This window comes from Eumetopias jubatus, unplaced genomic scaffold, assembly GCF_037043125.1.
Source record: "Eumetopias jubatus isolate StellerSeaLion01/CBP00866 unplaced genomic scaffold, mEumJub1_p1.0 scaffold_8, whole genome shotgun sequence".
Classification (NCBI taxonomy): domain Eukaryota; kingdom Metazoa; phylum Chordata; class Mammalia; order Carnivora; family Otariidae; genus Eumetopias; species Eumetopias jubatus.
Genome location: NW_028274814.1, coordinates 126226775 through 126253980, shown reverse-complemented (window position 1 = coordinate 126253980; position 27206 = coordinate 126226775). Strand labels below are relative to the sequence as shown.

General features: G+C 47.7%; 1 protein-coding gene across 1 annotated transcript in view; it reads left to right on the top strand.

Moving 5' to 3' along the window:
- Positions 1-27206, top strand: part of NUAK1 (NUAK family kinase 1) — a 68840-nt gene that overhangs the window by 34666 nt on the left and 6968 nt on the right. The window contains exons 3-4 of the mRNA XM_028121713.1: positions 15936-16087; positions 18650-18715. Coding sequence (XP_027977514.1) covers positions 15936-16087; positions 18650-18715 — 218 coding nt within the window. The remainder of the gene's footprint in view (positions 1-15935; positions 16088-18649; positions 18716-27206) is intronic.

The window sequence follows — 27206 nt, the reverse complement described above, 5'->3', positions numbered from 1 at the left end:
ACAATTTTTTTTATCTTGATTTTTCTAAAGCTCATTTTTGGAGCCCTTGGGGAGAGGATGCTTAAGGGAAATTTTCATTCACTCAATCATGTATTCATTCCACAAACATCTCTTGCAGGGATTCTCAAAGTGCAGTCTCTGAACCGGTAACATCCATATAAATTGGGCTGTTAGAAATGCAGATTCCAGGGCCTCACTGAAGACCTGCTGAATCAGCAGCTCTGGGGGTGGGGCCCGGCAGTCCATGTTTTAACAAGTGTGGGAACTACTGGTCTACCGAGTGATCGTGTTAAGCACCGTGTTCAGTGTGGTTAGAAACTGAAAGAGACAACAGGCTATGGATCTCCTATTCGAGGCACCCTACAAGGCATGACAGAAGAATGTTACGTAGATATGCAAGCAACATATTCTGGGACCATAGAGTCCTGGAGCTTAGAAGTTTTTGTGGCATATAGGCTGGGCCTTGAAGGAGTTATTTTGAGGAAGAATTGGGGAAAGTAGAATTCCAGGTTAAGAAAACAAATCTGAATATGTCTGCAAATGAGAGGAACTTCTAGAGGTTAGAAATGAGTGGGGATACACAATGCAGGAGGAGAGTGAGTTTTATACAATTCTGAGTGTTTTTGCTCCCTGTGGCCTGGTTACCATGGGAACCTGAGGGTACCTGTGAAGGATGACCTCCACGGTGTGGACCAGTGTGCTGTGTTTGGGATTTCTTGGCGTAGAGAAGGACCCTTGCTTTTAACTTTGAAAATAGATACCACATAATTTAAAGTTCTTTGGGTGACTAGAAATAATTTCTATCGAGGCCTCAGGTGGGAGCTTGGGCCTCAATTCATAAAACCCTATCATCACCAGGTTTTGGGGGAAAGAGCTTGAGTTCTCACATCAGGCTCTTGGGTTTTAGTCCCAAATCCTTCACTGTGGCCTTGACATGAGACTTTGGGCAAGCTGGAGGGCCTCTCAGGGCCTCAATATCTATACCTGTAAGATGCAGATAACAGTTCTACCTCTTTCTTTGGGTTGTTGGTAGGATTAAATTAGATGATACAGGTTCTGGTAAGCTCAAAAAAGATAATTATTGTGAAGACAGTATGATCATTACAAGTGGTTCCTAACTTGGTCCATTGGCAAGGGTCAGTGGAACTTCAGGGTGTTTGTAAGTCCTCTGGAATATTGTATAGTTGCCTTGTCCGATATAGAAGCCACTAGCTATAGATGGATATTTAAATTAAAATTAATAAAATAAAATAATTAAAAATTCAGTTCTTCAGTCCCACTAGCCACATTTCAAGGGCTCCATAGCCACTTGTGGCTAGTGGCTGCCATATTGGACAGTATAGATACAGAACTTTTTCATCATTGCAGGATAGGACCATGCTGGTGTATAATGTTTTAGATGTTGAGTGCATGGGTTAATTTTTTTCTGAGGAGAGGGTGCATAGCTTTCATCAGATTGTCAGAGGGATTCTTGACCTCAGATAGGTTAAAGAAAAATCTTTACTGCTATCAAGTATTTTGTGACCTGCAGAATACCATACAAATAAAATGTATTGTTTTTATCCAGAAAATTCTCAGGGACATGAATATGGCTTTTTTTTTTTTTCTTTTCATTTCTTAGAAATCTCTGGTTTCTGTTCTGTTCTCTTTCCCTTCTCCCACGCAAGTTCTGTTTCTCCCACATCCACTAAATAACTGTGGAGGAGGGCAGCTCCAGTCTCTTCCCTGGAGGTTTGGAGCAGGGGATTGCCAAGGCACTGGTCCAGCTCCTACCTCTCTGACTGCGACCCCACAGTCCCCAGGGTCTTCTGACTTTATCTGCTTTACTGCCCGGGACGCCAGGACCAGGGCCCTGAGAGTGAAATTAGACCTCCCGAGGTCATCCATGGAATTCTGTATGGTTGACAAAGCTCCCCCACCTCGAGCCTCAGTCGATCCCTGCAGCACACCTGTGGGAGGGGCAGGCCAGGTGTCCCATTTTGCAGCTGTGGAGACTGAGGCCCTGGAAACGTTAAGATGCACTGGGTGTATTAGTTCGCCAGGGCTGCCACAACAGAATACCATGGGCTGGGTGGCTTGCACAACAGAAATGTGTTGTTTCTCAGTTCTGGAGGAGACTAGAAGTCCGAGATCCGGGTGTCAGAGGGTAGCTTTCTTCCAAGCCTCTCTCCTTGGCTTATAGATGGCTCTCCCCACGTCTTAATGTGCTGTCCCCTCTGTGTCTGTGTCCAAATTTCCCCTTTTTATAAGGGGAATCCCTATAAAATCCAGTGTGACTGGATTAAGGGCCCACCCTGATGTCCTCATTTAACCTTAATTATCTTTTTAAAGGCCCTGTATCTGAGTAGGGTCACATTCTGAGGTATGGGGCATTGGGACTTCGACACATGAATTTGGAGGACCCCATTCAGTTCATGACCCCATTCAGTGCCATGGCTCGCTGGTGGCCCTGGCACACAGGCCTCCTGACCTCATTTGATTTTTCTTCCACCGGGCCTCCGCCCTATGTCTCTGATTTTGTGTCTTGTTCTGCTGGCTCCGCAGCCCACCTGTGCGCCCCAGGCGTCCCCTTTTCTCTCCTTCTAGGCCCCCTGGTGTGGTAGGGGCAGTGCGGTGGCCGCAGTGGTGGGGGGGCCGAGTCTGAGGTCTCTCGGCCAATCGCTGTGTGAAAGGGAACCTTCTCCCTGGAAGCTGATTGGTTGTCTAGCCGACCAATCAGGAGCCTTCGCTGGGCGCAGCGATGCGCAGATTTTGCTGAATGAACTGGCTGTTTGGACGTTAGCCAAGTGAACGGAAGGAACTGTGGAAGAACCTTACGAGTTCTTCAGCCGGGACTTCTGTGAGTTAAAATACACGCACGCATGCGCACACGCACACACAGTAGTAGCAGGCGCAAAAGCAACAACATGGCAAAGCAAGGATGCGTCTGACACTGTGTCTTCAGGAACAATGCTCAGAGGAGGGAAGGAGCTCGTGTCGGCAGAAGTGACAGAGGGTCGGTGAGGCTGAGCGAGCGAGTGAGTAGGAGGGTGGTGGAGAGAGGAGGTCAGGGAGGGCCAGATTTGGACCAGGTTGGCTAAGGAGAGCTGTGGGTTTTGTACCAAGAATAGGGCAAAGCCACAGATTTTGAGGAAGAAAGTAGCTTTTATTTACACTTTAAAATAGTACGAATAATAGCTAGGAGTTACTGAGTTTTACCCTGTACTAGGATGTGTGCTTGTATTATCTCAGTTAGTCCTTATGTCCATGAAATGCAACTGTTAACATCCCTTTTTTATGGTAAGGAAATTTTGTCTGAGAGGCTAAATACATTTCCCAAAGTCACACTAAGAAGTGGGAGATCTGAGTGCTGAACCTAGTCACTCTGAAGCTGGTGCACCTAAGACAAGCCAGGTCATTTGGTGGTCTGCAGTGACCCCTAACTGGGGGCAAGCATTATTCTGGACCCTGTGATACAGAGAATTCTTGGTGTTCGCGGGTGTTGTTGTCTGAAATACATGAGAGTGTTAAATGCCAGCTTTGTGGCTATTTTAGAAAATATTTCTACATACATCTCAGGAAGAAGCTTGGGGCCCAAATCTGGTCAACTCAAAGATCACGTGTTTTCTAAACTGCTGTCCATGGAAATGTAAGTTATTTGTACATTATTCAGGGTACCCACAGGCTCACGAAATCTGCGACTTCACTGAATTAGCGCTGCTCTTCACCAAATCTCAAAAATAATTCCTTTCAAATGTTTCTCAAACCAGACCCTGGGGTTACTCTCCTATTGACCTATGGGTGAAGGTGAGTAACCCTCAAGTTTGTCGACTCTGTGTAAACAGAAACCATAACTGGTTTCTAATGCTAAGTAAATAAAAGAGGATAGACATACACCTTCTAGTGTGTGATACTAAGGGTAACAACGTAACAGAGAGAAAAAAGGAAGAAAGAAATCTCTGGCACCATCTCTGAGATGGACCCCTGTTTCCAGTCAAAGGAATTCCATTCTCTCAGCAGGGTGGGAACTGACAATATGGAAAGAACAGCTGAAAAGGAAGTGCCCACCAGAGCTTTCAACTTGGCTGCCTAGGATGGAAGAGATAAAAACAGTTTTTGCCTGAGGTTCTGATTTCAGGACTGGAGTGCAAACATCAAAGGCACATTGTCTCGCCCTGGCTTCCCCTTTGAAAGCCTAGGAGACACAAACTGCAAAATCTCTAGAATGAACGTTTTGCCACACAACACTTTAGGGAAACTTAGCACCCCATCTGGTAACAGTCCCGCTGGGGAGGAGGGAGGGGAATGAAAAGGCGGGGGAGTGAGTGGGGGAGATTCTGCTGGTGCCTTCACTTGTATGCCCTTGGTTTTTGTTCCTGGAAATCTCTCTTCCTGGCCCTGCAAGATTTCATCCCTTCATTGACCCTTTGCATTGCGGTATGTTAGAATGGGCCCACCCTTTCATCGCGTCCCCTGTCTTAGGTAAGGGTGATCCTGGCTTTCTGGAACAAAGTGGGAAGCCTATTGGACATTGGTCAGCTGTGATCTCTCACCTTTGGAAGAGTTTATGAAACTTAAAAAAGCCAAATGAAACAAACAAACATGCCTCCCTTGATAAGCCTGTGTGTCTTGTGAGCTTTAAACCTGCTGCCTAGGAGAAGATGTAAAGGAGTCTGTATTCTAGAAACTTCCCTGAATTCCTACCATAAAGACGCTTTGGATGAGTTTTTTTTTTTTTTTAGATCAGTGAAAAGTTCCTTCCATCTTCCTGGAAGTATACATTACAATGTGCTTTTCTGAGCTACCTGTGTCTCCTGAGAATTTGATAGAGTTTTCTGGAAGGGCATATGGTTCTTGCCTGGTGGTGAAAATCACTGCTCTAACAATCCAGCCAGAGATGCAGAGGAGACACCAAGAGGCAGGGCCTGTGCAAAAGCCTAGAGGCTGTATTGTGAGCTGTAAGCTTGGATGACAAGGCATTCCACCTCCTGCCTTCTCCTGCCCCTCAACTTTTGGTCAGGGGCAGTGGGGCTGGTGCAAGACACATCCACAGGGTCTAGCAGAGGTCCCAGAGTCACAAAGTGTGGCTGCCCCTGCAGAGTAACCCCTTGAGAATGGCAGGACCCTGATCAACTGCCCAGCAATGCATGTGAGCCACGGTTCTCAGAGGGACTCTGGAGCTGCAGTGTCTGTGTTCCTTGGGCCCACCCTAGATCCATGTGTGGAATAACCAGCCTTCCGGGTGACTCGAAAGCACTCTCAAGTTTGAGAACCACCGTGTTAGAGAAACAGCTGCTCCATGGAGCAGAAACCAAGGCAGGGCTCATTTCTAGCATCCATTATTTGGAAATACCTACAGTCGAAGCAGTTCACGTTTTTCTTCTCAGGTCAAGTGCCCCAACCCAGCCTTCTCAGCCAGCAAGCAGATTCTGACTGAGGCCTTTTCGAAGGCAGGGGATGGCTGAATTGATCTGACAAGGGCTGTTAGTCATTAATTCTACCCAGTGTTCTCATTCATTCATGTGATCACTCATTGCTTTTACAAAAATATATTGAGTACTTACGTCCCAGGCAGGTATTGTTCTAGTAGGATGAGTATATGTTTTATTGTCCCAAGCAGGCTTCGATTTGAGTGAGCCAACTGCTCTTCCAGTTGCTATTATGTGACCTTGGGCCAGTGAATTAACCGGTCTGAGGGTCAGTTCTCTTACCTATAAAATGGGACCAATAGCTCGCTACTTTCTACATAAACTTGTGAGGATTAAATCAGATAAGGAAAAGATCGCTAAGCACAGCGGCAGGTACATGCTCAATAAATAATACTGGTTATTCCTGCTGTGATGTTTAGGGCTCTGAGAGGTCCTTAATGGCTGGAGTATCACCCTCTTTTGGGAGGAGTTAGAAGAGAAGGTCGCAGCCAGATTGCCTACCCCAGTGATACTGAGCGCTGGATACACATTAAAATCTCATGGGACATCTGTAAAAAATGCTGATGCCTGAGCCTCCCCCCTGGGGATTCAGATTTAATTGGCCAGACTGAGAAATACGGACTTAATCCTGCAACGAAGAGGAAATGAGCCCTGCTCTCAAAACTTGTCTTGGTCTGATCATTTGTCATCAGTGAATTCCAGAGAAGAAAGTGTGTCTGGCAGCGATCACCAGCGAGCAGTGAGTGATACCTTTGGGCTTGGGTTTCCTTACTTAGCCATTTGGTTGCTGCCCTCATCAGGGACTCAGAGCCCCATGAAACAGTTTGTTGAACTTGGCAAAGTGGTGTATTATGCTTGTGTTTACTCTTTTGAACCCATGGCAAATCGCTGAGCATTTTAACACACTCCCCTTGCTGCCAGATCCACAAATTCCACACGAAGTCTCTGCAGGCTGGATCCAAAAGGAAGGACTCGCCCTGGTTAATAACACAGCACCAGAGTTTCCTTCACTTTTAGTCACAGGCACGAGCTCTTCAGCTGTGAATCTGTCCAGCCACGTTTCTAATGAGTTTCCTATTAAGTTAGCTGTTTGACCTTCAAGTGTATTATTTTCATTGTTTTCATTTGATTACACCCAGGTCATTTTTCTAGAGGCTGGAGATTAGAAATAAAACAACTAAAAACGAATGCTACTCCCTGGTTGTCCTGCCTCGCCCTCTTGGGTTTCCTGGAATTCAGTATTTTCTAGTGTCTCAAATAATACCACTTGTATTTGAACTTAATTTCTAAAGAAAAGAAAATGGAACCGTGTTGTCTGGTAATAGAGGATCTTTTGAATTTAAGTGTGATGGCTCTGTTAATTTGCCTCGGTGGTTAACAGCATGCATTGAGGAAGGCTTGTGGGGTATGGAAGAGGCCCACTCCCCAGATGATTTCTGACAGTGGGTTCATCTGGCAAGGGTGGCTCTGAGGTTGAGATCCATGCATTGGAACACCACTGGTGTCTGAAGAATGGACCCTAATTAGGAGAGCTAAGCTTGCCTCCACCTCGGGCTTGGCTGCAAGTCTTTTGATGTCCCGGAGTCTTAGTCTACTTCTCTGTTCTCCCGCCTCCCTCTCATCCCTCAAGGGAACACATGTGATCTCAGGTGTAGATTTTGCCAATACATATATCCTTAATAAACCTGGATTTGATTCAGGCATGACTAAGACTTGCTGCCTATTAATAACAGCCTAACACACAGACGCATGCTGTGATAACCTTCACAATGAGGATCGGTGGTCTTCACCTTAACAGATGAAGAAACTGAGGCTCAGAAAGTTTAGGTAACTTGCCAAGGTCACTCAGCTGGTAAGTGGCAGAGCCTGGATTTGAACCCAGGTAGCCTGGCTCCGGGAGTCAGGCTCTTAACAACAACACTGTGTTTGCACGATGAGGTGGACCAGAATTTAGGGTTGACAGGATTAGTCCTGAGCCATACACGGTGGGGTGAGCAATGGCTAGAAGCATAGCTGTGATAACCACCAGGCTGCCTTTTCCACACCGGCCGCTGGGAAGGGTGGGATGAGCCCCTGTAGCAAAGCGTTCTGTGGGGTGGGGAACAGTAAGGCCGTCTTTAAAGGGGATGGATTTCTACCACATTCATTGCCTGAACTGGAGGAGCCTGCTTTTTCTCAGAGTTCACCGAGTCAAGTGCAAGAGCGTTAGCGTGAGCCTGGGGTGGTTCTGAGGTGTTCCAACCAATTGTCAGTGCTCTTAGATTCAGGATGGCGTGAGTGTGTGTGTGAGACAAAAAAGCCCAGACAGAGCAATAAAGAAAATGATCAGGGAGACTGTGGGGTGTGGCTAATGAGTGTGTGGTGATGGTTGATGGGGCGCATCACCTCACAAGCCTGCTTGTTTCCATGGAAATACCCCAGGGATGGTTGTGGAAGGAGAATGGAATCCAACGGCTGGACCAACATGGTGCCACTGATTCTCTCTCCCATGTAGCTCCTTCCTTTATCCTGGCCACATCCCCTGCCCTCCTAGGATTTGTTATTGGGCCCCCAAATAGCACTGATGGTCTTAGCAGGAATGAATGGTTCTTGGCAAGACATCCGCATCCCCTCTTCCGCAGGGAGCTTGTATACTTTCTTACTATTTCTTCTGCCTTCTGTGGAGTCCACTGCTGGTAGTGGGTGGCCTGGTTGGCTATGGTTCTCCTTGCATATGCCAGCCAACATCCAGAGAGAGTTTTGGTTTAAGAAAAGACAATTAGTGAACGAAAGAGCCTTTCATTGTCCAAACCAGGAAACACATTGATTCCACTCGGACCAACTCATTGGCTGTGGGAGAACTGCCAGCCCAGTATAACTTTCTCAACTCTCACTGCCATGGGCTTTCAGACTTAAGGGATCAGAAGACCATTTTGTGAAGCCCTGAGCCTGTGAGGTGCTTGAAATTTAGTTCTGGGGAGGAAACTCTTGAAAAATGGATCTTGCATTGACTAAAGGACCTAATTAGGTTGCAGACAGTTCTTGCAAAGGAAAGACCACTCCATTTCTGAAATGAAAAATAAGCTACTTTCCATGAGGATCGTACGACCTTTAACAGAAGCACACCCCTGAGGAGTGGAATGGTCCATCTCTCTGAGGTTTTGGGAAGGCAGTAAAAATGCTGTCATGTGGGGAGGCAACCCCATGGAAAGAATGAACTAATTTGACTGAAGGCAAAGGCATGAGGAGAATCCTGACTGGTCCACTCTAGGCCATTGGCTTTTTTGCTTAAAACCAACAATCGAATCTTCCTCTTCCGAGGTTACATGTAAACCAGAAAGACATCCTCCTTTTTTTGTAACCTGCTGTCCATGGAGCATCTCGTAAAGGGATTCCCACCCTCTCCCTTCCCAAGCCCGTTTCCTTCCAAGTGGCATCGTGAGTTTGGTTCTAGAATGGCTGGCGGACGGTTAAAATCCCAAGATCTCGTCACTCATCAGCCTTTCTCCCAGGCCAGAGCATTATTTTGTAATCCTCATTTGCTCAAGTTATACAAGTTGTGTTATTTGCCCCGGGGGCAACAGGAGGGAGTCATTAGGAGTTGGGTAATTAGCGTGGTTGGGAAAGCAAGACAATCAGAAGGCAGAGCTGGACGGTCAAACTGAACATCTGATGAAATTCAGAATTAATTTGGAGAAGTAGCCGTTGCTATAGGAACCAATCCCCACTCTCCCTTGAAATGGGAAATAAACAGAAAACAAGAGAAATCATTCAAGTTGGTGTCTGGGAAGAAGGCCTTTCTTTCTGTGGGACAGTAGAAGAAAGCAGAGTCTGGATATCGGTCTATGCGAAAACAATGGTAAAACCATCTCAGTTGAGCAAAACCCAAGGCATTTTGGGTGGTTCAGCTGCATGCTTGTTTCTCTAGGAACTTTCTTGGGCCATGTGCATTATCTCCCTGATTCTGATCATCTAGGTCCTTAAAGTCTGTATCATACAGGTTAACACTTGATTTATTTTATAAACACTACTGGTGGTATCCAGCTACATTACAATGCCTCCAGGACAAAGACTGTGCCTTCTGTTGCATTTGTATCCCCTTCAACACAAAGCAGAAAATGCTCCAGATTGATTAAAAAAAAAAAAAAAAGCATTTTCAGAAAAAAACAGTGATGCTGGTCTCTTTAACAAAGGAGACTCTTTATTGAGTATTACGTAAGGAAAGTAAATGGATGATGGAGGAAGGTAGTAGGGAGTTGTGGGAAGAGTAGAAGCTTTTGGGTCACATACATTTGGGATCAAATCCTTATCGGTTATCTGCCCAACAGAAATGCATAGAGATGAACATTGAAAGAATGTTTATAGCAGCACTATTCGTAATGACCCCCACCTGGAAACAACCCAAATATACCCATCAACAGTAGAATGGATACAGCCTTGCTACATTCACACAACGGGGCACTCTACAGCAACAAGAGTGAACAGTCTTCCATTACATGGAACGAACATGGGATCATTCTTACGTTGTTGAGCTAATGAAGCCCGACACAGAGGAATATATTCAGCATGATTCCGTTTTTAGACAATTGGCAAAATTTATCTATGGTACTGACTTATAGTCATCCTTTTCATGGCATTGGCTTATATATATCCTTGGGGAGATGGTTAGTGAGAGAAAGAGGAACGGAGAAGGTGGGCCGTGCTCGGTGCTGGCCATGTTGTTTCTCCATCTGATTGCTGGTTCCCTATTTATGAAATAGGGGATTGTTAGGATTAAATGTGACAATCCATGGCGTGCAGTAATTGTTCAATACGTGTTATCTATTGTTACCACAAATAAGCCTTCTGAGGAAGGAGCGAGCACTCTCTGGCATGGAAGGCTCTCGGGAAGAAGGGTGCTCTGGGCTATTTCATAGGCCCAGGATCCTGGGGGCTGCCCTGTGCCTTGTCCCATCTATTTATTGTTCTTGGCGACATTTGGGCCCATCTGGCTCCTCCCCCACAGAGCTCCTTGTGGGCATTCAGGGCCTCGGTGGCTCATTCATACATAGCCTGCCTCTCCTTTCTTGTCCCTTAATTCCCAGCACCCGCCAACTGCTGGTGGTTCTGCTCCTGTTTCTGCCCTTGCCCGTGCTGCTCCCTCTGCCTGGCCTGCCTTTCCCACTCTTCCCCTAGTAAAGTCTTCTCTCGGTATCCCCAGTGCCAGTTCCATAGCGGGTACTTTATACAAGTGTATTGTTAGAACTCAAACCTGGGTCTGCAGCGCATGGACATGGCCCCTGCGCTGCGGGCTGACTCAAGCTGAGCTAAGTTTCTATTCCGGGTTTTGATTTTCCTGGTAGGCCTGGCATGTCAAGGGCCATAGTTTTCCTTACCATTCTGGAGCCACCGGGCTTCTGGGTAAAGCTGTCTGGCCAAGAGACACAGGCTTTCATTTTTCAGAAAGGAAACCCTTCCCAACTGGTGGAAAATAAGCTTTTGCTTAGTGACTAATAACATAAACACAGACAAGATTTCTGGGCTTATAAATAACCAGTTGTAAAAGTGCCCAAGGGAAGCGGCCCCTTTTGCCAGAAGAATGGCCAAGAGGGTTCCTGTCACCTCACTGATAGTGACCTTAGCGTGGGCAAGGAGCCTTGGGCCAGGAGTGTGGAAGCTGGTCATTCTTCAGGAGAAATTCCCAAGGCCTTGCTCTTAAACATTAGAAATCCTTGGCTATTCTGGAAAAATAATAGTTGGTCCCTAAGGCCCTTCCTGCTCGAAAATTTCGTGATTCTGAGGCAGCCACAGCATATTTTATTTTTTTTAATTTATTTTTATTTTTTTAAATGTGCAAGTGTTTCTCAGAAGTAGGCATTCTTTTTTTTTTTTGATTTATTTATTTATTAGAGAGCACGTGCATGCGGGGCAAGGAGGAGGGGCAGAAGGAGAGGGAGAGAGAATGAAACCCAAGGAGACTCCGTGCTGAGCACTGAGCCAGGCTCAATCCCACCACCCTGAGATCACCACCCGAGCTGAAACCGAGAGTCAGACACTTAACTGACTGAGCCACCCAGGTGTTCCAGCCATAACACGTTTTAAAGAGTGATGGCAGTAGGGAGAGAAAAGTCTTAGGGTTTTGTTTTGCAGAAGCTGGCTAAGAGGCAGATGAGTAATTCTGAGGATAGCTCCCCTTTATTGAGCACTGGCGAAGGCACCATCCTGAAAGAGCAGGACCCGTGAGCTCACCGAGGGCCCTGCATCTGACTGATGAGGAGACCGAGGTTCCGGGGGGTCACATATATGTAAAATGGTGTAGTGGCTAGGAGAGTGGCATGTGTGGTCAGACTATGGCCCTAGGCCTGGCTCCGCCTTGGACTTGCTCTGTGGCCATGGTGGTTACTAACCTGGTTGTACTCAGAATTTCTCACGTGTACAGTGAGGATACTCATAGGAACAAAGCCATAAGACATAATTCATGCAAAGTGCTTATTAGCTCAGAGTCTGCACATAGTAGGCCTTCAGTAAGTGTCACTGTTATCAGGAAGGACTGGAAGCTTCATACCTAACACCATGGGACCTCCTTGATGAATCATTGATGTACCAAGTCTAGAACTGCTATTTGCATTTAGTTAATTGAGGGTTACAGTGAGGGCCTTGACTGTGAGGAGTGGCTATGCTGCTTCCTGTGGGAAGGGTGGTGGTGGGGTCCCAGAGCCCCAGGTGGCCACTTGGACAGGTCTCTCACCTGGCTGCCCGTGAGCCCTGCCTATCATCTCCACCCATTGTTTACCGGATTGGCTCCCCGTCAGTTCCTCTGGATGTCAGGAAGGATGTTGAAATGGCCAAATCAACCTGCAAAACTCAGAGTCAAAGAAACCAGACCGTCCAAGGGCAATCAGGTATTAGCATTGTCCAAAAAACGTTTGGCCGATGCTTGATCACAGGCACTTTTTTTCTTCCAGAATATCTTGCAGGACCCATGCTCCATGGCACGCGCATCTGGAACACTGTTCCCCAGCCCCCTCTGAATACAGAAAGTCAGCTGAGGGGCAAGAGAGAAAAGGCAGGAAACCAGCGAGGATGGAGATTCAGAGCAAGGGGTGCGCGGGAACATCAGACTCGAGCACAGAATCAGGATGTATTTATTTTAGAGGTGGGCCTAGCCGGACTCACTGATGGAGGCTCCTCACGTAGTAAAATATTTGGTCTTGAGACGAATCGTGTTTATCTCTGCTAGATACCAGGCGGGCCAGTGGGAGAGGGAGGGCTCCTGTCACCGCAACAGTCCTTTTGTCTGCCTGAGACCAGAGACCCGTACGTTCTGATAGTCACTGAAGGGACCGGTGACTTTGGCCTCCTTTAGGGACACGTCAGACCTTTTGGGGGTGTGAACCTCCTTGTTTACTTCTCTGTCAAAGTCCTTTCCCTCTTTCTTCCTCCCCCACTTTTTAAAATTAGAAAGCCCGCCACCCTCTCCTGGGCCTAGCACTCCATCATTTTCAGAGCCTGAGCCAGGCACCCCGAGGCGGTTTTGCAGTTTCCAAAGTTTATTGTTAATGAAAAGGGCACAACAGGCTGAAATCCCTGGCAAGAGCCAAAGCTGCGGGGTACACCGAAGCCAGCAGGCGCAGGAGCAGCCAATTTTATCTGGCCGTTCTCTTTCCTCCTCTCCTTCCCCCTTCCCTTTATCAGAGAGGTTTGGCTGGACCTGAAGGAGCCAAGGAGGAACTGGAGGGGCTTGAGCTTCTAACAGCCAGTGACAAGGTGTGGGAGGACAGAGGACCCAGGCCTGGGCGTGTTCCAGTTCAATTCCATTCTCACTGAGTGTGTCTAGGAGTCTGGCTCAGTGCTAAGGCCCTGGGGTCCAGTAATATCAATAGTAACAATAATAGCTAATGTCACTGGGTGCATGCCGTAAGTGTAGGCCTTGTTCTAAGCATTTAACACACCCAATAGCAATAAACACTCCCAGCAGTTCTAAGAAGTACTTACTAGTATTATTTACATTTTACAGTTGACAAAACTGAGGCACAGAGAGGGCAAGCAACTCCCCCAGAGTCACACAGCAAGTAAGAGGCAGATCCAGGAATCCTACTTAGGAGGGTCTGATTCTAAAACTAAACTTTCTACATGTAAAAGTCCAGACTCACAGTCCAGGCAGAGGAATGGATATGTAAACCAGCAAATAAATCCATGCAGTTTGAAAGGGCTATCATACAAGTATTGAGTAGCACAGTGCGAGGCAGAGGGAGGCAAAATAGAAGCCATATTTGAGCTTAACCTTGACAGGTTGGAATTTCCCCCACAGGTAAGGCAGGTAGTAAAGGCAGAGGGGAGGAGGTGGGAAACAGCAGTGTGTGTGTGTGTGTGTGTGTGTGTGTGTGTGTGTGTGTGTGTGTGTGTGAGAGAGAGAGAGAGACAGAGAGACAGAGAGACAGAGACAGGGAGACAGAGACAGAGACTGTGAGAAACAGCAAATGGTCCAGCCTTAGTGGACATCGGGGGCCTGATGGAGGACAGTGGAAGCTGATGAGACAGAGGGATGTAGGCAGGGATTCTTTTTTTTTTTTTTTTTTTTTGTGGAAGACACCAGAGATACTTTATTTTTTTCCCTTTAAATTTTTTTATTGTTACGTTAATCACCATACATTACATCATTAGTTTTTGATGTACTGTTCCATGAGTCACTGTTTGTGCATAACACCCAGTGCTCCACGCAGAACGTGCCCTCTTTAAGACCCATCACCAGGCTAACCCATCCCCCCACCCCCCTCCCCTCTAGAACCCTCAGTTTGTTTTTCAGAGTCCATCATCTCTCATGGTTCGTCTCCCCCTCCGATTTCCCCCCCTTCATTCTTCCCCTCCTGCTATCTTCTTCTTTTTTTTTTCTTAACATATATTGCATTATTTGTTTCAGAAGTACAGGTCTGTCAACAGTCTTGCACAATTCACAGCGCTCACCATAGCACATACCCTCCCCAATGTCTATCACCCAGCCACCCCATCCCTCCCACCCCCCACCACTCCAGCGACCCTCAGTTTGTTTCCTGAGATTAAGAATTCCTCATATCAGTGAGGTCATATGATACATGTCTTTCTCTGATTGGCTTATTTCACTCAGCATAACACCCTCCAGTTCCATCCAGGTCGTTGCAAATGGCAAGATCTCTTTCCTTTTGATGGCTACATAATATTAGGCAGGGATTCTTTAGGAAGGATCTTGGATATCCTACAAAGGTTTTTATGCCATGTCCCTTGGGAGGGATGGATTTCAAAATAATTATTTATTTTCTCTTTGCTCAAAGGACATCTATGTGAAAGCCCAAAGTAGGAAACGGATAGCAATGGGGTGGCTTTGGTGGAAGGGATGCTGAGGACCTAGCTAGCACCTGTGCTCTGTGGCCTCCCCGAACCCGCCCCTATGGGCATCTGCCTGGCTCTTCCTCCCACGGACTTAGTCCAGCCGAATGTGAGCATCACGGCTAGAGTGTCAGAGTCGGTGAGAGAGAAGGATTTACAGGCATTTGGGAAAACAATTTCCATGGTGGTGTGGGGGTTGCGTGGGAAGGGGCCGAGGCAGGGAGCCCAGCTTGGGGTGATTGCAGTGGTCCTCACATGCCACCAGGCTGTGGCATCACAGGTCCCCATCCACGCCGGAAGCCGGAGATGAGCCCCGTCCAGTCTGGAGGGCTCAGCCACACTGTGCAAGTCTCTTAACTTCTCCAGGCTTCAGTGTCCCCATTTTACTAGTGGTAAAATTAGTGGTATTTCCCTGAAAGTTTGTTGCAAGATCTAAATGAGTCAGTACATGTCAGGTACTCAAAACCTTACAGGAGGCTGGCACATAGTAATTATTTCCTGTAATTGTCCGAATGTACTTAGGAAGTTTTGAGTTCACTCATTTGATAATTGTGACTTGAGCCCCTCGGTCAGCGTTCTGAGTGCTGGGGAGGCATCCGTGAATGAAATAGACCAACCCTCATTTACACTCTAGTAAGCGAGAAGAACTAAATTAATACACAGAATACACAGAATCGGGCTAGGATGGATCCATGGGATCACACAGGACCTGCTGGGCCAATTTGGAACACTGGGTTTTATTTTGAGTGAGATGGAAAGTCTAGAAGGTTTTGAGCAAAGAGGTGACAAGTCCAGCTACCCATTTTTGGGTTCAGAGTAGCTTGTGAGGTCCATATCGAATGGTTCATAGAAGGTAGGTGTTATCCTGCACTGTCCTGTGGCTGGGGGCGGCGTTCTGGTGGACGGGGCTTTGGAGAACGAGCCTGGTGAAGGGCGGGGGGGAGAGGCCCTCGGAAAAGAGAGGCACCTTTCCCTTCAGGTTGCAGAGGTGTGTCCGGTCACAAGAGTGGTGATGTCATCGTCCACCTGGCCGGAACACTCTCGCCCAGCTCCTCGTGACGTGGAACGGCCTGACTTATGTCCTGACCGGTTGCTCTTGGCCCCCTGCTCAGTGACATCTCCGTTGTCCTCCCTCGCACCCTCTGGAGTCATAAGTGAGCTTGTTGGATAAACAGGGTGTTTGTGTGTTGCTGTCCCCCCCCGCAGTGTTTGAGAACAAAGATAAGATTGTGATCATCATGGAGTACGCAAGCAAGGGCGAGCTATATGATTACATCAGCGAGCGGAGACGCCTCAGCGAGAGGGAGACCAGACACTTCTTCCGGCAGATTGTCTCTGCTGTGCACTATTGTCACAAGGTATGGCCGAGCCCCGCCAGAGCTCGGGGCACCGACGGTTTTGATGCTCATGTGAATGTTTTCACAAGTATGCAGGCGATACCTGTTTACTGTCATCTGCATGGAGAATTTATGAAATAGAAGAAAATCACCATCACCCAGAATTCCAGAATCCAGGCAAAACCCATGATTGACATTTTTGTTCGTTTCTTTCCCGTCTTCTTCCTCCTACTCCTAGCATTTTTTTTTAATTTGAACTTCTTATTTTGAATGATTTTAGATGTACAGTGAAGTTTCCAAGCTGGTACAGAGAGTTCTCGTATGCCCCTCCCTCACTTTATCCTAATGGGAAGAGCTTATGTTACTATCAGTACATTTGTTGAAACCAAGACACCAACATTTGGGCGCTGTTATTAACAAAACTCCAGATTTTATTTAGATTTCCCTAGTTTCTCCGCCAATGACCTTCTTCCTCCTTTTCAGGATTTGGAGAACAACAGTGCGTGTATTTTTACATTTGTGTCTTGCCTTGCCGCTTAGTATTTTAATCAGAACACGTTCCTATGTTACTAAAAATTCTCTGTAATTATTGTGATTGTTGGACATTTAAGGCTGGTTCCTATTTCTGGTTAATATATATAGGGATCCACATCTTTATATATTAACCTTTTCTCATTTGATTCACCTGAGGGAAAATCCAGAAGTGAAGTTACTGGCTGTGAACTTTCCTGTGCTCTCAGTATCTTTCCTTGCATAGGTCATATCCACATAGGTTACGTACCTACACATACATTTTATTGCAACACACCTAATGGGTTGTGCTCCCAATACAGTCAGGTTAGCCACCCTTTGTCTCTGGAGAAGGAAATGAAGTACACAGCTACTTCCAGGATGTATTTCAGCCTTCATCATTATTAATCATGTTAGTCGTGATTCCCATTGTATTCACACTTTCCCCCAGAATGGTCACACCTGGAACAGTCTTTCACTTTGAGGACAGTAGTGACTTGAGTCGAACATGACATCCAAAATAGAGTTAGCTTCTTTGTTCAAATGATTGCAACACGGGGCCTTCTGGTTTGTTAAATATTCCGGTTAATTGAGAGTGGCTCCGTAAGTAACTAGAAGATATTATTCAAATCTAAAACTTTTAACCCATGCGAACACTGTTGGACTTCTCTTTGCGGACTCAAAAGGCGCTGATTACTCAGATCATACGGTATTTTGTACTTTATCATCAGGCATCATCATTAGGGACTACAGATCATATTTTCATTATTTGAGATGTGTGAGTACTTGAGATTTTGTATGAATGGCACTTTGTCAGACTCATTCCATCTTACTCTGAAAACTAGGAATGCAATAATATAAACCAAAACTGCTCCCAGTCTTTAAAACGAGAAAAAAATCGGGGACCTTAGATTCTGTATCTTTCCTCCGGGAGCCTTGGTTTGTGCCTTTCTGAAGTCAAAACACATCCTGGAAGGTTTGCGTTAGAAGAAGAGGAGTAGAAATATAGCTTTTATCTCCTCAGCCCGTGCTTTTGGAGGTGGTAGGGACTGTCAAATGGAAAGGAAAATAAACAGTAAAGCACCAACTGTAATAAACATGCCGATTCTGAACTAAAGAAATCTTGATCGAAAGACAGAGATGTTCTAGCCAGTTGGTTTGCTTAAAAGAGGAGCTTCAATCGCAAATGTCCTTTATGCTGAACGATATGAAAACCTTACTCCTTGCTATTTGTCCGCCCAGCCCAAAGTAGCTGGTTCTTTCTGTTCCACCTCTGCCCATGCCCTCCCCCCATCCCATTAAAAGATCACTGGGCTTTACAAAGGACTGTGCGTATCAGGTGTTACTGCGGGATAGACCAGCAGCCTACTGGTTAATGACTCCTTTCCAGCCTCAGCGGGGCTGTCTGCCCGTCAGTGCAGGCCAGCTTCCAGCCTTGCCAGAGTTTGCTTGAACGGAAAGGTCACACGGTAGGGGAGCGACCTGCTTGGGTCAGCCCAGTGGCTAGGGTCTCCTGGGCCCCTCCCACCTTCACCCTTCGCCCTTGAGTCTAGCTGAGCCCAGAGGGTCTTGCAGAACTTCCCTCCCAGCCACTCAGGAAATGCCCGTGGGGGGGCTTCTGCTATCCTGGGGGAGAGGGACAGGCCCGCAGACAGACAGACAGACAAGCGAGGCCCACATTCTGAGTCTCCAGCAGAGAAATCTGCTTCTTCCCTGAGAAGCCCAGCACAGACAGACATTGTTCGCCGCCCGCGACTCTATTGCTTTCACACAGTGGAATTACATTCCGACCAAGAATCCCCCTGCTGTTTTACAGGCTCTGGGGGAGAATGGATTCCAGTCATTTTTCCCTTCACCGCCCAGCAAGTGACTAATGCTCTCCTGTCGCTGGTCGCTGGCTGGCGGGGGCCTCATGACAGTAAGAGAAGCCCTGAAGGTTGGAGGCAAAGACCACCGGGGCTGGCGCATTTCTTTCATCTGTCAAATGTCTCCCTTTGCTCACCCTCCCGCTCCCTCGTTCTGTCTCTCGTGCTGGCCGCCCCATTCACGTCTGCGCCTGTCTTCTCATTGCAGAATGGCGTGGTCCACCGGGACTTGAAGCTGGAAAACATCCTGCTGGATGACAACTGCAATATTAAGGTAAAGCTCTTGCCTGGTGGATTGATACGCAGGGTGGGGAAGGGGGCTGCTCAAGGTGCCCCAGGCTGCAGCCTCGGAGCCAGGCGGCTGCGTCCTGCCCTGGCCAGCGGGTGCGGGGAGTCACCTCAGTTCTGTTCCAACCCTTCAATTCGACCAGCATTTATCGATCTCCAACTACATGCCAGACCTTCAATCTTCATGCTGGGAGAAAAAGATGATTAAAATACAGTCCCTGTCCTCAGGAAGCTCATAGTTTGCAATCGTCACTGTGAAAACACCTACGACCGTAACATATTGCGTGTGTATGTCCTGTCATGTTTTCCTGCTATCGCTTACCTTTAATTTTCACAACCCTATGAGGTGGGTGCCGTTATTGACATCATTTCGCAGATAGGGGAAGCGAGGCACAGAGAAGTTAAGTAATCAACCTGAGGTAACACAGCGGTAAGTAAGTGGAGTTGGGGTTTGAGCCTGTGTGTGTCTGACTCCCGAGGGCTTGAGTTGCCAGCAGGGCCCCAGGTTATGTAAGAGTTGGAATTCTCTGCCCGCCACCCTTCTGTCACCGCCATGCCATGCCTTCTCCTTCTCTCTCCCGACCCTCCCAGCCCCCGAACCAGCTGTGGAACTGGGCAGCGGGCTCCGGTGGTATGTGCTGCTGGGAAAGGAGCAGACCATCCGGTGAGGGGGTTTACTGCCACGGAGAGTGTTTTTGCTGGCTGCCGCTGCAGTTGAAGCAAGCTCTCCTGGCCCACGGGGTTCAAGCGCCTCTTGCGGAGCATTCTCAACGTCCTTTTGATCACAGCTGCAAAATAAGCAAATACGGTTTCAAAATAAACGGAGTTCGCTGCATGGGTTTCATTATGAAATGGCCTCAGTACTCCTGACACCAGGGGATCCCTCTAATTGGCCGCCGGTGACGTTAGTGCCTCATCCCTGGTCCCTGGACAAAGCATGGGAACGACCTTGCGTCGCCCCCTTTCCTGGTTGCTCTTGCGCTCAGGGGAGGGGGTGGGGCGCATCACAGGGAGACTGTTGCCTTGCTCCGAGTTTGGATTAACACTGTTTGCAGATCGTGGTGGCCACCGTTAGTTACCATAGTCCTTTGAGAGGATCCTCGAAGTCATGTTAGGATGACCTCTTGTTTTTGCGAGTCGTTGACCTCTTTCTGTGTTAGTCCATAGAATACGGAGGAAGCAGTTGGTCAAAGCAGTTTTTCCTAGGATCAGGCAGTGAGATCTCAAGGTCTCTCCCTTTCTGGATTATTCTAGCAGGAGCACTGGCTGTCCAGTCAAAAAATTCCCTCCGGTGTGGCTTCCTAGCTGCTTGCCATGGGGAAACCCACTTCATCCTGTTTCTGCGACTATAAAATGGGGTAACAGTGATGCTCACAGGCTTGTGTTCAGGACTAAACAAGATACCCTGTGTTTAGCTTCATACACTGCTGAGCACTGGGCAGTGAGTCAAGATCAAGAGCGGTGGCTTTGGAGTTGGGTAGCCTGCGATTTGAATTTGAATCGCGACTCTGTCCCTGACTAATGGCAGTGTTTTGGAGAAATGAATCCCCTAAGTCTCAGTTTTCTGGTGTGTCCAGTAGGGATGCCAGTCCTAACTCTGGGGGTGGTTGTCTGTTCGTCCATTTTCTCAGTGAGTATTTCCTGAGCAGTTATGTGTGCGTGCCCTGTGCCCGGGGTGCCTAGGGAATCAGGGGCAAATGTGAGGATTTTAGTACACAGAGCACTTAGCACTCAACTCTCAGTATCCAAGGCACCTGTGCCAATAGTTGGTCACCAGAGAGGACTTTGAACAGGGCGTCAGCTGTCGTGAAGGTGCCTGGGTCCTCGGGAGTGGTGGCCAGGCCACAGCTAGAGAACTGGGTGCTGGTCTGAGGGGCACATTTCTAAGGGTTTGTGTCATTCACCCTGGTAACTTTCTCTGCAGATTCTTTCTGCCACCTGCCTCCGGAGCTCTGCAAATGAAATGTAGTCTTTACAAGGCCTGGAATGTGAGCCTCTGGCGTGGGGATTGGGTTCTGTGGGACAGTGTGACCTCTTGGTCCCATGATGTAGTCCCAGAAGTGATAAGGCACATAGCTTCCTATGGAGTCATAGAATTTCCCAATGGAGGAGAAGAATAGTTAGAATTCTGAAAGCAATTGTGCTGGGAACAATGCCGCAGGAGCCCTGGGGAATGGCGCATTTGAATGAGCAATGGGGTAGTGGTGTTGGGCCTCCCAGCTCCCAGGACCACGTCCTTCCATCTGCGCTCCCTGTCCGTTGTATAGATAAATAGCAGACACACAGAACATTATAAAAATTGAACTTTCACTCATGGTTTTTTTTTTTTTTTTCTCCTTGTCTTTTCCTTAAGACTCTCTTCTCCTGGCATTTCCAGGTAAAACGCACACATGTGTGCACACACACACACAGAAACCAAACCTTCCCATTCCCCAACACGGGTTCTTCCTTTTGCTTGTTCAAGGAATGCTGCTAGGATCTGAGAATCCTAGAGCCTGATGAACGTTGAGTGTCATTTTCCAGCCCCCTTGTTCAAATGATGAAGGCCCTGTAGGTCTAGGTGACAGGCCCAAGGTCATGCGCAGGGAATCAGTGTGGGCTTACTGTGTCTCTGTTTCCTTCGAGTGTGGCCCAGTGCTTGCCACACAGTAGGTACCCTTAAGTTGTTTGGGTTTGGGGTGAAGGGATGACAGCCAGGAGAACTCCCATGTTTGACTTCTGGGCAAATTATCTTTCATCATCTCACACGCACTTCCAAGATTTTTTAAAAAAATGCATTTCAGCTGGTGTTGATTTGTCTTCCGGCTATGTCTGCCCGGCTCTTCCTGACTCAGCATTTTGCTGGAAACATATTTAGAAAGGGCACTGATGGCAAAGGCAGCGGACACATGGCCAGACGCTGGTCTCCATGTTCAGGAGAGCCTGTGGCATCAACGTCTGGCTCCAGGGCCGGGCAGAGAAAGCAACGGGTTATGAGTAGCCAGGTCCCTCTTGGAGCCTCCTCTGCTGCCTCTCTAGCTGTGGTTCCATCTTCCGTATTCCAAGGGTGGGAGGCCTGTAAAAATGCTACTGGTTTAAGCTTGTCGCATGTCACTGTAGTTTGGTGTGAGCTGTGTAGCTCATTCCTCCCCTCTTCTCAGCCTGATGTTGATTTGCAAAGAGCACATCTGGCATTGGAAATTATTTATCTGGCCAGGGCGAGAGGGCGTGGCTTCTAAAAATATTCACATAGTCTGTTGGCAGAAAGAATGAGAGCAATGTGCTTCTTTGGGTTGCATTCCGTACTCCGGAGAAGCCTGCTAAAGCCTCTGCGGAGTAAGCCTATGTCTACGAAAATAGACACCCAGCATAGCATTAATTTGCAATTAATAAAAATGGGCCAGATTCACATCCCACTCTCTGGGAGAATGGAATGCCGACAATTCCCATAGAAGGGTCCTGTAAAAATGTCTTACAATAAGAAGAGGTCCAAGCCCTGGGGTCAGCTCGCCTCCTCAAAGAGGGCTGGGAATTTGGTGAGCTCCCAGGGCTCAGAGGCGAGGGGCAGAGGGGAAATGGCCTGTTGCCCCTGATGACAATGAAATCGCTGCTGCTGCGGACAAGCAAAGCGGCTTTGAATGGCCAGGGCTAAGATGAGCTAGAAATCTCAGAGGCTGAACAAGGCCAAACAGGGCAACTTGGGATATGGCCCCTGGGCTTTGATTAGATGCGTGTGAGAACTCTGCATTCGTGCATTAATTAACCCATCGGTTTGTTTGTTCATTCATCCATTTATGTATGTGTTTGTGTACACGTGTGTAGCCACGCATGCCCGCATTCTCTCCTCTATTCCTGCACTTACGCAGTCAGCAAACTGGGTATCTCCTGGGGGCAGGATATACTCGACCACAGATATTTACTAAGTCCCTACCACGCACCTGGCCCTGTGCCGGAGGCTGGCGTTCCAGGTCCTTGTCAGGGGGCTCGGAATCTCACAGTTGTTCAGCCAGCAGTAACAAGGGGCCAGGAGAAGGATATAGAGATGAGTGAGGAAGATAAGGTACCTGCCTTAGTGGACTTAGAATTCCACTTGGGGACACAAGCAGCAGACAAATAAATACAGAATGTAATTGTCTGGTGGCGAAGAGAATCCGTGCAGAGTGAGGGCGGAGGCTTGCAGGAGCTTTTAGCTAGGGTGGTCAGAGAAAACAACTTGTGTAGGACTCACACTCCTCAAATCCCCACTGAGCTCTCTCTGGCTTCCTGGCTTTTGCACACATGGATCCCTGTGCTTGGTATGCTCTTCCCACTGCTCTTTGCCTGCCCGTCCTTTCAGTCTCAGCTTGAATGCCTCTTCTTCCAGGAAGCCTTCCCTGATCCTCCTTTCTCGGCAGGGCCAGATGGCCCTTCTATGTGCCTTGCCTCATAGTGCCCTGTGTAGTATTCTGGAAGTGTTAAGCAGGAAGTGGGGGGGTCTGTGAACTATAAACGGACCAAAAAGCCTTTACTGGGGCAGTGGTGATTGAACTTGGTTTTGAAGGGTGGGTAGGAGTTTGACAGAAAGAAATGTGCCGACAGCCTTCTACAGGGAAGGAGCAGCAAGCACAGGAATAGGCCGTGGAGGCTGGAAAATGGAAGTAATCTTTCCTGAGCCTCTGCTGGAAGCCAGAGTCCATGCCAGACCTTCCATTTGCCTTATCTCATCTGGATCTCAGACTGTCTCCACCGGGGTGGGTCGGATTATCCCCCATTTTATGGATGAGGAGGTTCCTGCAGCTAATATTAGCAATAGGGCTGGCTGCAAACTTAAGGCCATTCGACTCTAAGGGCCAGGCACCTGATAAATTCTACCCTCTACTGCTACCACCCAAATTTGCCCCAAATCTAAGAGAGCATCACACGAGGGCACATTTTTGGCCCTTGCTTCAGTCTGCCTTACCTTGTCTATAGGCAGCTTGCAGACAGCCGTTCCCGGGAGGGACTCTCCAAGTGCTGATGGTGGCCAATGGCCAGGCTGCCTGTGTCGTGGTGGCCAGAGCACCCACGTAGGGATGCCGGAGTCGAATGAGTGGTGAGTCTTGACAGGTTGCTCACTGGGGTCCCCTGAGAGGCTCCTTCCTGGAGGTGCCCTCAGTGAAGAGCTTCCCCAGATGGCTTGGGGTCGATCATTTCCCAGCTGGTACTGAAGCTGCTGGTCCACGGACCTCAGTGGAACAGGGAAGGATTAATTAACTGCCTAAGTTCAGTGCTGGTAAGAGGTGGGGCTGGGATTTGAACCCAAACCTTCCAACCCCGCATCCTTTACTTCTCCCATCGTGCAGTGCAGCCTCTCACCCTGGGCATGCCTATTCCAGAAGTGGGTGACGATAATTCCTCTGGGCTCTGGGGTGGGCACTGGCTCTTAGCAAACAATTGTTAAGAGACCAAACCACCAGCAGTGTCGTAATTGCTGTCATCTAGAATCAGCTGGTACAGGGACTGTTCCAAGGGCTTTTCATCCCTGTTCTTCAGTCTCCACACAGCTTTTGAGGTGGGTTCTGTGATTATTCCCACTTTGCAGATGAGGAGACTGAGTGACTTGGCAGGGCCCGCGCATCACCCAGGAGGGCCAAGTCCAAGGCTAGCCCCAGGTTCTTCTGATCTGTCCAGCCCACTGTACTTCCTCTCAGACACTGCAAAAGACCATCAGCCCTTCACTTACATTATCGACCTCATGAGTGTTTTCCCCCAGCGTTTACCCACTAGCAACCGGATACTTCCTTTTTCATCGGTGAGCTCACAGCGATTATTCACAGAGATCTGAGGTTAATCCCCCTTTAGGTACCGCAGAGAAGTGGACCCACGGAATATTTATCCTTTTGCGTCTGGCTTACTTCACTTAGCTCGGCGTCTTCATGGTGCATCCGTGTTGTAGTGAGGCTAATTGTTTGGAGATGTGAAGAATCACTTCCTACTTTGTCTTTCTAACTCTGATTTTTATCCAGCAGCGCACACCTCTAGAACGGCTTGGTAATAACAAAAACTCCAAAAATTAAGGACCTGAGTTTTGGCTTCTCAGATTCCTTTCCAGGGCCCAGGCTGAATGGGGTATCAGCCCAGTGTGGGGACATGATTGAGAGCCCGTAGCAGGCAGGGGACAATCCCATCATTAGCAAAAATGCTGAGTAGTTACCTTTCTCCAGAGGTTACCTATATGTCAGCAAAGTATGACTTTCATTCAGTTATTTTTGTTTTATTATGTTTAAAATCACTGTTTCCCCAATTTCAGCTTTTTCAGATTTCCCAAATTTCTCTTCTTTCACTGTCTCCTTGGCTTTCACCTTTCCCTCAAACCTTCTGTGTTCTTTTACTTAATATTTATATTTAGTGCAGTTCCCTTCTAAAAAGTATATTTATTGGGCACCTGAGTGGCTCAGGTGGTTAAGCGACTGCCTTCGGCTCAGGTCATGATCCTGGAGTCCCGGGATCAAGTCCCACATCGGGCTCCCTGCTCGGCAGGGAGTCTGCTTCACCCTCTGACCCTCCCACATCTCATGCTCTATCTCATTCTCTCTCTCAAATAAATAAATAAAAAATCTTTAAAAAAAATAAAAAGTATATTTATTTGAGAAAGACGCTTTAAAATAATTACCTGAAATGGAAAAACCAGTGTTGTTTTGAGTATCGTGAGGTTGATAAAGCTACTATTACGGGTTTAAGGGTGGGAAGCAAAGATTTCTCGAGGCCAATTTTTCTGTGCCAGTGACTGTTCCAAGCATTTTACATACTTTCCATCATTTAATTTTCACTACAACACTATGGCAGTCAGTGCGCTTCCTACTTCCACTTTACAGATGAGAAATTGAGGCTTTGAGAAGTTTTTATACCCGGTGGCCATTCCTGCTCCTCTGGCCGATAGAGGCTCCATAGGGCGTGAAATCTTAGAGCTGCCGCCCGAGTTTAGGTGGTTCAAGGTTTGAGAACTCTCTCTGTGTGTGTGTGTGTGTGTGTGTGTGTGTGTGTGTGTGTGTGTTGATTCATATTTCTTTTCCACTGAAGTGCCAAGAACACAGACTAATCTACATTTCTGTGAATCTTCTGTCAGTGGCAAATGACAGTTTTACTGGGAGAGGCTAATAAACATCAGTCTGTGGGGATGGGAGTGGGCCCTAACATAAACACGCTTCTCAGGACGGCTGCAGAGAGAGCAAGCGTGCCCGGACTGGGAGCGCTCCGACGTGAGTGTGTGCATGCAGGGATTTGCACGCCGCGGTGATGGGTGCCTCTCACGGGTGTGTGTATTTGGAAGCCGCGGACATCGTGCATTGCGGGGTGGCAAGGGGATGTCTCCCCCCGCCCCCAGGCCCCGCACAGTGTTGAGGCCTTGCCTTGGCTGCGCTCGCCGAGGACAAAGCCCTGGGACGTGCTCCCGGGCTGTGGCCATTCCATTCCTTTTCTGATGGACGGGCACGCTTCATAAGCTTCCAACCGACTTCCTACAAGTGAATCAGAGGCCTTGCTAAGAAAGTGGAATTCCGGGCAATTAAATGCAATCCGAGCTTGGAGAATGCATTTTCTGAGGCTGGTTATACACCAGCTGCTTTCAATGCCATTCCATTCATTCATTCAGGGACAACTTTTAGAAAATAGGCTTATTCTGGGGCTGCATTCAAAACAGAGCCTCAGCGCCATCGGGGCTGGGCTGCTTGCTGGGCATGTGAATTGCTCAGCCTATTTATAAGCCTCCAGTGGAAATCTGCACGGAGAATGGCAGAAGCCCATGGTGGCTCGTCTCAGAAGGCTGGAGTGAGGGTTTGGAGGCACAGCTTTACATTGCTGCCTGCTAGTCAGCTCTCCTGAGATGCCTCACCACATCTCCCTAAACCCCACTTTCCTGGTCTGCTTAAAAAATCGTGGCAAAATAGCCAGAACATGAAATTTGCCATTTTAACCATGTTTAGCTGTACAGGTCAGTGGCGTGAAGTATATTCACATTGTTGTGTAAATGGGCTTAGATCAGAGAGGGTGAAGTGCTCAGAACAGGGCCTGATCATTGGAGGTGGTTCAGTAAGTGGTGACTAAGTTTCTTCTTCTGCTGCATATTCTATTAGTTGTCTTGTGCTTTTCAAAGTATTTTGCCTGTTCGAGTGACAAGTATTTTTTGGCGGGGGCAGGTGCTAAACAGTGGATGACACAGAGATGAGGGAAAATGCAGAACATGTTACCTGCTTCAGGGGACTCAGTCTAATGGGCAAGGAGAATTTATTATTTATATGTGTGTGTGTGTGTGTGTGTGTGTGTGTGTGTGTGTGTATGCGACGTATATGCATATGTACATACGTAACATACGTATATATGTGACGTGTATATATGTGATTATATGTACTTATGCACACATGCACGCCTGCATACACTCACACAGGGAAGAGTACTGCCATAAAGGATAATGAATAAAATGCTTCAAGAAACCAGGAGAGAAGAGAGTGATTCCAAGGGGTGTGCAGTACAAGAGAAGCAGT